Raw genomic sequence first — 13,235 nt, 5'->3', positions numbered from 1 at the left:
CTTTTATTTTTAAAAAATAAAATTACCTTTCAGTTAAAGAAAAGTATGCCATTTCTTTAACAGTACAGTATTTTTTTATCCAAAAGAGTACATTGTGTTTTATTGTGTAATTTGTCTGAATACAGACTCTGTGGAATATCTAAATGATACCCTGCTCTGAACTCCAACTTGAAAGTAAGTTTTTATTATACTTGAGGGAAACAATGGGTTCAGCTGCTTATTGCAAGGAGCAATTGTCAAGGGAGAGTTAAACTCAATTACTGTAACCATACTGAATAAAAAATACTGCCAAGAACAAAAATACGCCTGGGTAAAGACAGCCACTGAATAAAAAAAAATCGACATAAAGCGTATCAAATATTTATTTATCTGGGCAACAAAGGACTATGATACATTGACAGGCATGGAAACTACTGCCAGCACAACTCAATACAATACAACTATAACTGCTTCCAATATGGCCGGTGGAAATAGAGGATACCAGGTGGTCCCAAATGTATGGAAGTTGTTTCAACCAAAAGATAACTCAAAATGAAAAGGGGGAAGGAAGAGTTGGGAGAAAATCTCTCATCCTTTTTTTCTGAATAGACAGCATCAGTGTATTGCTCTGAAGGTAATTTTAATAGAAAGACACTGGATATATTTTTTTTGTTTCTTTTCTTTTTCAGAAGCCACAACACATAATAGAAACGACTAACACAAGGGTCAAATCTTATCCCAAGGGGGGCAACATCATTTCAGGTGGAAATAAGTCAGTGTTTCTCAACCTGGGGGTCGGGACCCTTGGGGGGTTTTGGGGTTTCAGAGTGGTCCCCAAAGACCATCACAAAACACATATTTCTGATGGTTTTAGAAACTCGAATTCCTACAGTATTTTCTGTCAGTTGTGGGGATTCTGTGTGGGGTTCAAGGGGCTTTTTGTTTGTAGATGAACTATAAATCCCAGCACCTACAACTCCCAAATGTCAAGGTCTATTTTTCCCAAACTCCACCAGTATCCAAATTTGGGCATATTGAGTATTTGTACCAAGTTTGGTCCAGATCCATCATTGTTTGAGTCCACAGTGCTCTCTGGATGTAGGTGAACTACAATTCCAAAACTCAAAGTCAATGCCCACCAAACCCACCCAGTATTTTCTCATGGGAGTTCTGTGTGCCAAGTTTGGTTCAATTCCATTGGGTATTTGTGCCAAATTTGGTCCAATGAATGAAAATCCATCCTGCATATCAGATATTTACATTACAACTCATAACAGTAGGAAAATTACAGTTATGAAGTAGCAATGAAAATAATTTGATGGCTGGGGGTCACCACAGATTGAGGAAGGTTGAGAAACACTGAAGGAAGTGGTTGGGTGTCATTCCCCCCTCATTTTCCCAATGAGAAACTAATAATTTATTATTAAAATCCAGGTTGTTTTTTATTTCATCAGCTGTTTTATTGTCCTCTTTTTTAAAAAAAAACATGCTACAACAGGGCTGAAGTGATGAATCCCAGAAAAATATGCCACCCCTCCCTCCAAAAAGACCCCTCCCCCACCTCTGTTTTTTCTAAGCAAGTAACCATGAACCACAGTGATGGAACTAAGAAGGGAGGGAAGAGATTTTTTAAAAACCCACTAAACGAGAGGTAAACGAGATCACCAGATAAATAATTAAAAAAGGCTTCCAACAGACTCACCATATTTACAATTCCCATTAAATTACACATAAATAAATATATACATACATGAACACTGATCCCCTTATGGAAGAAGAACCGTGAGAGTTCAGACTGGTGGCTTTACCTTGGGCAGGAGGGAGGTTCTAGAACTGAAGACATGACATGGAACTGCTTGGAGTTTGTGTTCAAGTTTATTCACAATACTGATAAAATGTCACCATCATCATCATCATCATCCTTTTTGCCTGTTTTGTTTTGTTTTTAAATATGGCTACAATCTTAACCGGAAGTTCGTGAAAGGGGAGGTGCTGCTGATCCAGAGTCTCGAGTCTTCTCCGCGTTTAATTCAATCCTTTTTTTAGGGTTGAGAGGGAGTTCTTTCACTATTTTTTTTTCTCATTCGAAACCAAAAAAAAGAAGTTCGGATCATATTGTTCTTTTAAAAAATGTGGATTTTTTTGTAAAAAATAAAACAACATAAAAAGTTCACACAAACTTAAAGGGATCCCCCAAAAATATTATCCCCCTCCCACAAAAAAAAAAATCATCACCACCCCTTGTCTGGATGGCTCCATCTCCTCTGAATAGGTTCCTTAGTCTCCAGACTGGATAGCAACTGGGGAAGTGATGAGGAAGGTCGAAAGGGGTTGCTTGGAGGAGAGAGCATGGGTTCCTTCCCAGTCTGAAAACTGTGTGAACAGGCGACGCCGAAAATCTCTGGGCTTCTGTGGCGATGGAGGAGGAGGAGGAAGAAGAGCCTAGAGGAAGGCGAGGGAGAGGGGCAGGCAGGCTGGCTGGCTGGGCAGGAAAGCTGGGGGGGGGGGGTCCTCATTTCCGGTGCTTCTCCTCTTTGTCGCCGCTTTTGGTGCTGTTGTCTGTGTGGCTGTTGGGGTTGTTGCTGAGGTACATTTTGTCCATGGCCTTGAGCGCCTCGGTGAGATAGTTCTGGAGGGCGGTGACGGCGGCGCAGACCGCGGGGCTCCCGAAGCCGTGCGAGATGAGGTTGAAGTGGGTCAGGCAGCTCTGGATGCCCGGCTCCAAGATGGGGCTGGGCCGCGAGTTCCCCAAAGGAGACCGGTCCTGGGCCAGCAGGTCCGTGAACTCCTTGCAGATCTGTCTGCGGCACAAAAGGAGCAGAGACAGGAGGGAAGGAGGAAGAGAAGAGGGAGAAATGAGCCAGGCTTGGCAGCAAGGAGGCACGGCGAGAGGCAGGCAGGCGAGCAGAAGGGAAGGGGAAGGAAGCAGGGAGCACTACGCCTGCTGCCTGCCTGCCTCTCTCACTCTCTCTCTCATACCATCTCATTAAACCTAATTCAGAAGATACATCAACCCTTTCTCTTGCCCTTCAGACACTTCCAAGGGCCCTTCCACACAGCCCTATATCCCAGGATATCAAGGCACATTTCAGATTGAGGACACAGATAACCCAGCTCAAAGCGGATATTGTAGGATTTCCTGCCTTGATATTCTGGGATATAGGGCTGCGTGGAAGGGCCCACAGATAACCCAACTCAAAGCAGATATTGTGGAATTTTCCGCCTTGATGTTCTGAGATATAGGGCTGTGTGGAAGGGCCCAGAGGCGACTTGAAGGCACAAAACAACAAGAACTGAAATAAGTCACACTTGGAAAATACTTTGCGAGGGGAGGTTCCAGGTGTATCCTGATTTAGCATTCACATGCTCAACTTTATGTTATTTTAAATTACTTTTAAATGTGATGGGAATATCATGTAATTTCTATGTAGCACAGGGATCACATTTCAGAGTGTGGACTCAGATAACCCAGCTCAAAGCGGATATTGTGGGATTTTCTGCCTTGATATTCTGAGATATAGGGCTGTGTGGATGCGCCCAGAGGCGACTTGAAGGCACAAAACGACAAGAACTGAAATATGTCCATAATAAGGCCAGACACCACACTTGGAAAATACTTTGGGAGAGGAGGTTCCAGGTGTGTCCTGATTTCGCATTCACATGGTCAACTATGTCCGAATTACGACTATACCGAACTCAAGTCTGAAGGCCTTTCCACACAGCCCTATATCCCAGAATATCAAGGCCGGAAAACCTACAACAACCCAGTGATTCCAGTCATTAAAGCCTTGGACAATAAATCCCACAATATCTGCTTTGAGCTGGGTTATCTGAGGGCCCTTCCACACAGCCCTATATCTCGGAAGGCAGGAAATCCCACATTTCAGAGTGTGGACTCAGATAACCCAGCTCAAAGCAGATATTGTGGGATTTTTCTGCCTTGATATTCTGGGATATAGGGCTTTGTGGAAAGGCCCCAAGAGCAACCTTTTCTTCTTTGCTCCCTACTTGTTTCGTTCACAGCCCACCTTTCTCCCACTCCTACCACTTTTGAACCAGATCTTCCTCTATTCTGATATGCTTCCACATATGTCATGCTCCTTCAAGTCGTTTCTGACTTACACCCAACATAGCAAAGATCTGTTCAGAGGATTTTGCCCTTGCCTTCCTGGGAAGGCCCTTTCACACAGCCCTATATCTCAGAATATCGAGGCAGAAAATCCCACAATGAATTGTTGTAGATTTTTCGGGCTATATGGCCATGTTCTAGAAGCTTTCTCTCCTGAGTTTCGCCTGCATCTGTGGCAAGCATTCTCACAACCTCTGCAGGCGAAACGTCAGGAGAGATTGCTTCTAGAACATGGCCATATAGCCGGAAAAACCTACAACAACCCAGTGATTCCAGCCATGAAAGCCTTCGACAATAAATCCCACAATATCTGCTTTGAGCTGGGTTATCTGAGGGCCCTTCCGTACAGCCCTATATCCCGGAATATCAAGGCAAAACATCCCACAATATCTGAGGGTTGACTCAAGAATCCAGTTCAAAACAAATATAGTGGAATTTTCTGCCTTAATATCCTGGGATATAGGACTATGAGGAAGGGCCCAGAGGCAACTTGAAGGTACAAAACAACAAAAAGTGAAATAAATCCATAATAAGGCCAGACATCACACTTGGAAGATACTTTGGGAGGTGTTTGCCCTTGCCTTCCTGGGAAGACCCTTTCACGCAGCCCTATATCCCAGAATATCAAGACAGAACATCCCACAGTATCTGCTTTGAGCTGGGTTATCTGAGGGCCCTTCCACACAGCTCCATATCCCACATTATCTGAGGGTGGACACAGATAATCCACTTCAAAGCAGTTATTGTGGGATTTTCTGCCTTGATATCCTGGGATAAAGGGCTGTGTGAAAGGTCCCCAAGGTTGAGAAAATGGGATCTGTCCCAAGTCATCCAGGGCCCTTCCATAGAGTCATATGTGCACTTCTGTCCCATGCTCTAGTTCATTAGCTACACGTTGCACTGTCCAATTCCCTTGTGCCTGTTTACAGTTGGCCATGATTTACTACAGTTCTCACCATAGGTTATTTGGAGCTTAAATTATTGTTTTTTATGCTATTCGTTTTATCTTGTAATGTGTTATGTGTTTATTTTATGCTTTGTTTTAGGCACATTATGCCACATGTAAGCTGCAAGGTCTCTTGGGGAGATGGAGACAAGTTATTACATTATTATTATTATTATTATTATTATTATTATTATTAAACCTATAATATCAAGGCAGAAAACCCCACAATATCTGCTTTGAACTGGGTTATCTGAGCACACTGCCATATGATCCAGTTCAAAGCAGATAATGTGGGATTTTATTTGGCTGTGTGGAAAGGGGCCCAGTGGGTTTCCAGAGTCTAACAAGGCCTCCCTGTGTTTTAGGCTCCATCTCGACTGCCATGGAAAATCCATATTATCTGCTTTGAATTGGATTATATGGCAGTGTAGAATCACATAACCCAGTTCAAAGCAGATCATCTGGATTTTATATGGCATGCAGATGGGGCCTAAGGCTGGATCTATACTGCCATATAATGCAGTTTCAGAATGTAGATTAATTTATATGAGTCCACTCTGCTATATAATCCGCTTCAATGCAATTAGTCAGCATTCTAAAACTGCATCACATGGCAGTGTAGATCCAGCCTAACTCTCAAACTCTGCTGGTTCCCACCCATGCCCTGTGTGTAATCTCTTCATCTTTTCTTTCATTCAAGGCACCTTCCACACAGCTGAATAAAACCCCACATTATCTGCTTTGAACTGGAATATTTAGCAGTCTGGACTCAGATGACCCAGTACAAAGCAGATATTCTGGGATATAGGGCTGTTTGGAAGTAACCCTAGATAAATCTAATAATGAGTATAATCACAACAGCAGCAAGCAGGACTTTTTCGGGTATCTCAACTACAAACTAACAGATCTGGGGTTTTCCCTCTTTCCCTCAGTATCCTATGTGCTCACACTGACTTCAAGCAATATAGGGCCTCTCCACACAGCCATATAACCCAAAATATCAGGACAGATAATATCTGATTTGAACTGAATTATCTGAGTCCACACTGCCATATAATCCAGTTCAATGTGGATTTTATACAGCTGGTGGAAGGGGTCTCTCTCCCATACAAACACCCTAGTGCTCCCTCTCATACAAACAAGGATATCATCAAAGTAGACCAAAGATTTCAGTGAACTACAAGAAAAATTATACAACCAGACTGGGGAAAGAAAACAGACATCACTTCCATATATGTGTGTCTATATGTATGTATAAAATCTATAATAGCATCCAGCATAGACTATGTCTACCTGAGCAGTTTTCTTGTTTCTAGCACATCTTGATCTTATAGCATAATCACACATCTTTTTTCTTGGAAGTTACATTGAATTCAATAGCATTTACACCCTCGTGGATGTACTTAAAATATATGCTTTATCTGATCTTATACACACACATATACAAGCAAGGCTTTCAAGGGATGTGTCTTCTCAATGTGTGATCTTATATTCATGTGAATTGATTTAAATTTCATTTCAATATGGTAAGCAGTATAGAGAGAGGAGGAGAGGGAGAAGGCACAAATTCCTTATCAATGCAATATAATAGTGGTTAAGTTGGATTACAGGCCTGCAGAAACCTCCTGGTAGGCCTGCCATCCAAGGACTAAAGGGCCTCTAAAGTATGGGGGAATGTGACACTGACAGTTTAATTCTGTTCATGTGGGGAAAGGCATAAGAAGGAAAGGGGTTCTGTTCAGAAGTCACACTCAGGGCCCTTCTACACAGCCATATAACCCAGAATATCAAGGCAGAAAATCTCACAGTATCTGCTTTGAACTGGATTATCTGAGTCCACATATATCCCAGTTCAAAGCAGATAATGTGGGATTTTATTCAGCTGTGTGGAAGGGGCCCTAGTGTCTGAGCAAACTGCTGTAGGAGGAAATTCAGGGGGAAAAGCATGTACCTCTTGGTTGTCTAAAGGCTAGTGTTAAACATCTCCCAGGCAAAGAGTGCCTCCACTATTAGCTGCTGGATGCCCTCTGGCCCAGTGCCCTTCCCTGACATCTGCCACCAGCAAATTAAGGGCTCCTAAACACGTCTTTTAATTTCCAGCAGGCACACAATCCACAAGACTCCTGCCTCCCCATCCTGGAAACCGATGCCTTTTTGCTGTCTCCTTTCCGTCCTTCTCCTGAAGTAACCTCCACTGGCATTTAGTGTGCTTGGATATCCTTAAACGCACGGGGGGGGGGGGGGATCTCCCAAGAGGAAGAAAACGTTACAAATTCGAATAGTCTGGGGTGCTATGCAGCTTCATTCTATTTCTAAGGCCCCTTCCACACAGCTGAATAAAATCCCACATTATCTGCTTTGAACTGGGATATATGGCAGTGTGGACTCAGATATCCCAGTTCAAAGCATATATTGTGGGATTTTCTTCCTTGTGGAAGGAGCCCAATACTCCTAATAATTTTCTGGGATTGATTTAACTGAGGGCCCTTCCACACAGCCCTATACCCCAGAATATCAAGGCAGGAAATCCCTGGGTTATCTGAGTGTGGACTCATATAACCCAGTTCAAAGCAGATACTATGGGATTTTCTGCCTTGATATGCTGGGATGTAGGACTGTCTGGAAGGGCCCTAAGATCAATGTTACTTATTCTAGGCATGTCTATTCAGAAGAAGGATACATTGGGTTTAGTGGGACTTACTCCCAAGTAAATTTGTAAAGAAGTACAGCACAATGTTATCCATGTTTACTGTCAGCATAAACCCTACTGTATCCAATGCAGAGTTTAACAGGAAATAATAGACAAGTTTGCCATGTTTGTGCCTTTCCACACAGCCATATAACCCAGAATATCAAGGCAGAAAATCCCACAATATCTGCTTTGAACTGGGTTATCTGAATCCACACTGACATATATCCCAGTTCAAAGCAGATAATGTGGGATTTTATTCAGCCACAGGGCCTTTCCACACAGCCCTATATTCCAGAATAGCAAGGCAGGAAATCCCACATTATCTGAGTGTGGACTCAGAGTTCAAAGCAGATATTGTGGGATTTTCTGCCTTTATATTCTAGGATAAAGGGCTGTGTGGAAGGGCCCAAAAATAGCAAACTTTGAAGAGTCCTCAGTTTCACTATTCAAAAGATCCTCCTTGTTGATCTACATTAACTCGAGTGTTGTGGGGATGACACAAATATAACATTTTCTCAGAAAATAAACCCTTAGTATTCACACCATTAGGGGAAAATGATAGGAAAATTAATCAAAGGAGGCTCCTTCTACACAGGTGTATAAAATCCACATTGAGCTGGATTACCTGGCAGTGTGGACTCAGATTACCCGGTTCAAAGCAGATATTGTGGATATTCCGGGTTATATGGCTGTGTGGAAGGGCCCTGAGACATTAATCGCACAACATGCAAATAAAGGCGGTATTTCCTCAGAAATGTCTTACTTTGTAGCTAGAAGCATGTTTTTTCTTGTGACTTGCTCGTTTGGATCGGAATGTTGTCGGTTGAGAAATTCAGCTACTGCTTTGGCAGGGAATTCGGTTTCACACACGTAACCAAAATCTCTCGCTAGATGGACTGCTTCTCCTGAAAGGAAGGGTTCGGGGAGACACAAGCAATCAATCCACAACGCTGGGAGAGAGAAGGCAGACACCAAGCTGGCCAAATAACCCCATTATTGCAGTCAATAGGACTTTGCTCTTTTCCTGGAATAGGCCAGACAGTCGCTTCCCGCCTTTGGGTTGCGTTCACATAGCAATGAAGAAGGCGCCAACCTACCAATATTGGTTGGTGCATTTGTGAAATATCAATCAAGGTTTAGAGAAAACGAGGATCCCGGGGTATGACTAATCAGGATGAGAAATTGCTATAGAAAGAGAGAGAGGGCAGTGTTGTTTTCAGAGGATTCCTGAAAGGAACAAACAATTCCTCCTCACTTGGGGTGCCTGGGAGCTTTTGAATCCATTGTTTTAAATCAAGCACAGTTTCCATTGTGAGCATCCCTACTTCCCTTCAGAGCCGACACAACCAATTACAACGCGTTAAAATTTCCTGGTTGGGTGGCAAGGGAGGGAGGGAGGGGCTGGCTCAACTCGGTAATGCTTTCGGCCCTAATTCATACGGATAGCTATTTGAGGCATTTGCTTCTATATGTTCCTAACATACGTCAGAATACTTCATTTCTGTCATGCAACGAGGAAATTATGAATTTGTTTTTGTCTGATGTATTGTAGGTTTTCATGGCCGTAATCACTAAGTTGCTGTGAGTTTTCCGGGCTGTATGACCATGTTCCAGAAGCAGTCCCTCCTGACGTTTCGCCCACATCTGTGGCAGGCATCCTCGGAGGTTGAGGGGTCTGTTGGAAACTAGGCAAGTAAGCTTTATATATCTGTAGAATGTCCAGGGTAGGAAAGAACCCTTGTCTATTTGAGGCCAGTGTGAATGTTGCAATTGGTCATCTTGATCTTTGTGTTTTGTTTGTTTTTTAATGCAATGCCACAGTTTTGGTTCGCTCCTGACACAATAAATAAATAAATCTTGATTAGCATAAAATGACCTTGCAGCTTCAAAGCCTGGCTGCTTCCTGCCTGATGGAATGTTGAAAGAGCATTCAATGGTCCCTGCCACACAGCTGAATAAAAACCCACGTTTTCTGCTTTGAACTGGGATATATGGCAGTGTGGACTCTAGGCCTTTCCACACAGCCCTATGTCCCAGAATATTAAAGCAAAAATCCCACAATATCTGCTTTGAACTGGGCTATCTGAGTCCACGCTCAGATAATGTGGGATTTTCTGCCTTGATATCCTGGGATATAGAGCTGTGTGGAAGGGCCCTCAGATAACCCAGTTCAAAGCAGATACTGTGGGGTTTTCTGCCTTGATATTCTGGGATATAAGGCCGTGTAGAAGGGCCCCCAGATAACCCAGTTCAAAGCAGATATTGTGAGATTTTCTGCCTTGATATTCCGGGTTATATGGCTGCGTGGAAGGGCTAATCAAGGTGGCCAATTGTAACATTCACACTTGGCTCAAGCAGACAAGAGTTCTTCTCCCATCCTAGAAATTCAACAGATATATCAACCTCACTTGCCTACTTTCCAACAGACCCCTTAACCTCCTAGGATGCCTGCCATAGATGTGAGCGAAACGTCAGGAAAGAATGCTTTCTAGAACATGGCCATGCAGCCCGGAAAACTCACAGCCCTATATCCCAGAATATCAAGGCAGAAAATCCCACAGTATCTGTTTTGAACTGGGTTATCTGAGTCCACACTCACATAATGTGGGATTTTCTGCCTTTATATTCTGGGATATAAGGCTGTGTGGATGGGCCCCCGGTGTTTTGGGTTTTTTTGTTTGTTTGTTTTTTGGTCTGCCTTATTTGCTTAGTTCAAGCCTCCTAGAAAGAAAGTGATAAATTATGTGTGGGAAAATACAGTGCTCCTAATGGAACTTCCCCTCTTTTTTCTCCTTTCCGCATATACTTGAGATTAATATTGATCATCATTACTTCTCAAAGTCCCATAAGTGGACTACATTAAATTGTTAAGTATTTAACTTGATCGCGGGTAATTATCTGCCCCTTCCCTCGTTTTCTTCTTCCCTCTCTCTCTCTCTTCGCCCCCCTCCCCTCCCCGCCCCCTTCAAACGATTAACCATAAGAATTTGAGGGTCATTCCGCTGAGTCTGTCTGTTTTGTTGATTTTCAAATCTTTGGTTTTAATTTCCTGAACCAGTTGGTTTTTACCGCAGGGCTTCCTGCCATTAGCTCGGGGTCCGGAAGAACGCATGCGCCAATTAGAGCTTCAAAGCCTCAGTCCAGTGAGCTTGTTTCCATAAAATGGAGCGGATCATAAACAATAACAGTACTTTGGAAACTGCCTCATCGCACAGGGACCCACAGCCAAAACAACTGGAGATTATCTCTCCAGGAGGACAAAAAAAAATTAGCCGCTATTATCAGTTTATCTGAGCATTAGTCCTTGCTCCTTTGGTTTGTTTTCTTCCCTGCCAGTGGATCAAACCCCAGTCATTTTCCCAAAGCTCCTTCAGAACTATTAAACCTACATATTAGGGGACATCAAAATAACATGGGCATTAATAACCAGTTTACTTTCCTCACTAATTCTTTTTTTGTGTGAGAGAGATATTTCTGGGGTTCTCCCCCCCCCCTTTCCTCTTTCTGTTTTTCCCCCTTCAGTGGCTTCTAAGCTTTTTCTCCCTCCTTTGCTCATACTATATGTATTATTTTATAGTTGCTAACCACACTGAGAATGTCCTTGACAATCTCTCAATTGCGACTGACATTTTGAAAAGACGTTAAGATTCATTTTCTTGAACCTTTGAATATGTTTGACTCTTTATTTAGTGGGAGGGGGAAAGAAAGAGAGCGAATAACCCATAAAGCAAAAGAAAACCATTAGCTGATTCTAAGCAAAACTAAAGGATCCAAAACTGCTTAAAAACCACTATACTGGCAGTAACCAAAATTGAGGTTAAAGCCCTCAAAATTTAAAAATAATGTGGGTATTTATCCATATCCACTTCCTTTCAAGCCCCCTTTCAAGCCTGACCACTGCACTTCTTTCCCAGTTTGAAACTCCCCTCCTTGCTCGCCCTTCCTCCTTAAGTTAAAATAATATGTCCACTCCCCCTCCCTACCATCCTGAGAGTTAAAATAGGAAATGGTATCAAAGAAGGTGCCCCATATTCTGCAGCGAAGGAGAACAAAAGAGAAGTTCAGGGGCTGACTGCAAGGCTTTCAGGACACCATTAAATCCTGACTTAGGTCAAGGATTCCCAAACTAATTCAGGAAGTAATGGTCATGCATTTCTCAAATGCAGATGTCAGAATAACTTAAATGATTTACTGGTATGTGGCTTAAAGGAGCAGAGACATATCTTTGGGTAGCTGAAGCACCTAACATTTAAAACTGCTTAGTGATTGACAGAGAATATAATGCTACTGGGTTGGAGAGTTTCATTAATATGTGGCCTGGTCAAACAGTTGATCTCCCAGCCTACCTGTTACATCAAATTAATGTAATATACTGGTTATATACTACATAAAAGGCAATGTGGTTCCTGGTTCAGTTTTTAAACACGAATATTCCAACATCACTATATCTCACAGGAATTTGAATATTTTCTTGAGGTACTGTTAGACTGTTGGTTTGAAATATTAATTGTTTGTGCCAGAAAGTGAGCAAATATGTGATCTTCTTGGTGAAAAGTAGTGTCCTCCTGTATTTTGAACATTTTGACCTGTCCCCTAAGGCAGGCCCGCAGCCAGGATTTTGACTGGGGGGGGGGGGTGCTGAGTTTGATTCAAAGGGGGGGCTGAGGATCTACCCTAGCAAACCTTTTGTATCGTTATCCCAATAGCCCTATGCATATGGGATATCTTGAGCATGGTGATCAGATCATGATATGAAAAAATGTAACAGTTCAAATAACCACCCTGAGAATTGGGGGGGGGGGGTAAGCCCCTCAAGCCCCTCCCCCCCCTTACATGCCTGCCCTATGAATTTCATAAGATTTTCATATGTTTAGGCAAGGAAAACTCAGAAGTGATTTTGCTAGTTCCTTCCTCTGAGATATATATATTATGCAGCATTGGTGGTCTCCCACTGAAGTACTAACCAGGACTGACCCCACTTAATTTCCCTTTGTGGCCCATACAATTATGAAAGAATGGTAGAGATGGTCTTTCTCAAGGTCTGGTGGCTGCTCAGTTGTTTTGAACTTGAAACCCATACCAGCATGACAAAAATTCTGGGTGTTGAAGTCTGAAACATTTGGAGATGCTCACACATTTTATATTTGTTTTGTTTTTGTTTCTCAATCTGGGAAGGCCAAAAGAATCAATAATCTGTTGTAATTTTTGGTGCAGATCTGTATAAATTTATGGTATCTTTACATACGATGGTGCTCATCTTAAACGGACTGTATTCAATAATTCATGCAACATATTAAATTCCTCTGTCATTATTACACCACTAAACGTTCAACCTTATCAACAGTAAAGATAGGCCTGTTTCTAGAAGCCTTTCTCATCACTCTCAATCTCACAAATCTAAACTTTTACATTTACAATCCTTACATCTATATAACATCTGATCTATATACACCAAGGGGTGTATATAGTTCAGATGTTATTGCACTGTA

General features: G+C 42.4%; 1 protein-coding gene across 3 annotated transcripts in view; it reads right to left on the bottom strand.

Annotated features, from left to right (window-relative positions):
* Positions 1-344: 344 nt before the first annotated feature.
* TFAP2A (transcription factor AP-2 alpha) overlaps positions 345-13,235 on the bottom strand; it is a 38,330-nt gene continuing 25,439 nt past the window's right edge. For all 3 annotated transcript variants that reach the window (XM_060774797.2, XM_060774798.2, XM_060774796.2), the window contains 2 exons: positions 8,510-8,651; positions 345-2,780 (listed from right to left, as the gene is read on the bottom strand). In XM_060774797.2, coding sequence (XP_060630780.2) covers positions 2,492-2,780; positions 8,510-8,651 — 431 coding nt within the window. In that variant the 3' untranslated portion in view covers positions 345-2,491. The remainder of the gene's footprint in view (positions 2,781-8,509; positions 8,652-13,235) is intronic.

The sequence above is a fragment of the Anolis sagrei genome, chromosome 4, assembly GCF_037176765.1.
Source record: "Anolis sagrei isolate rAnoSag1 chromosome 4, rAnoSag1.mat, whole genome shotgun sequence".
NCBI lineage: Eukaryota > Metazoa > Chordata > Lepidosauria > Squamata > Dactyloidae > Anolis > Anolis sagrei.
This window is presented reverse-complemented; position numbering and strand designations above follow the sequence as displayed.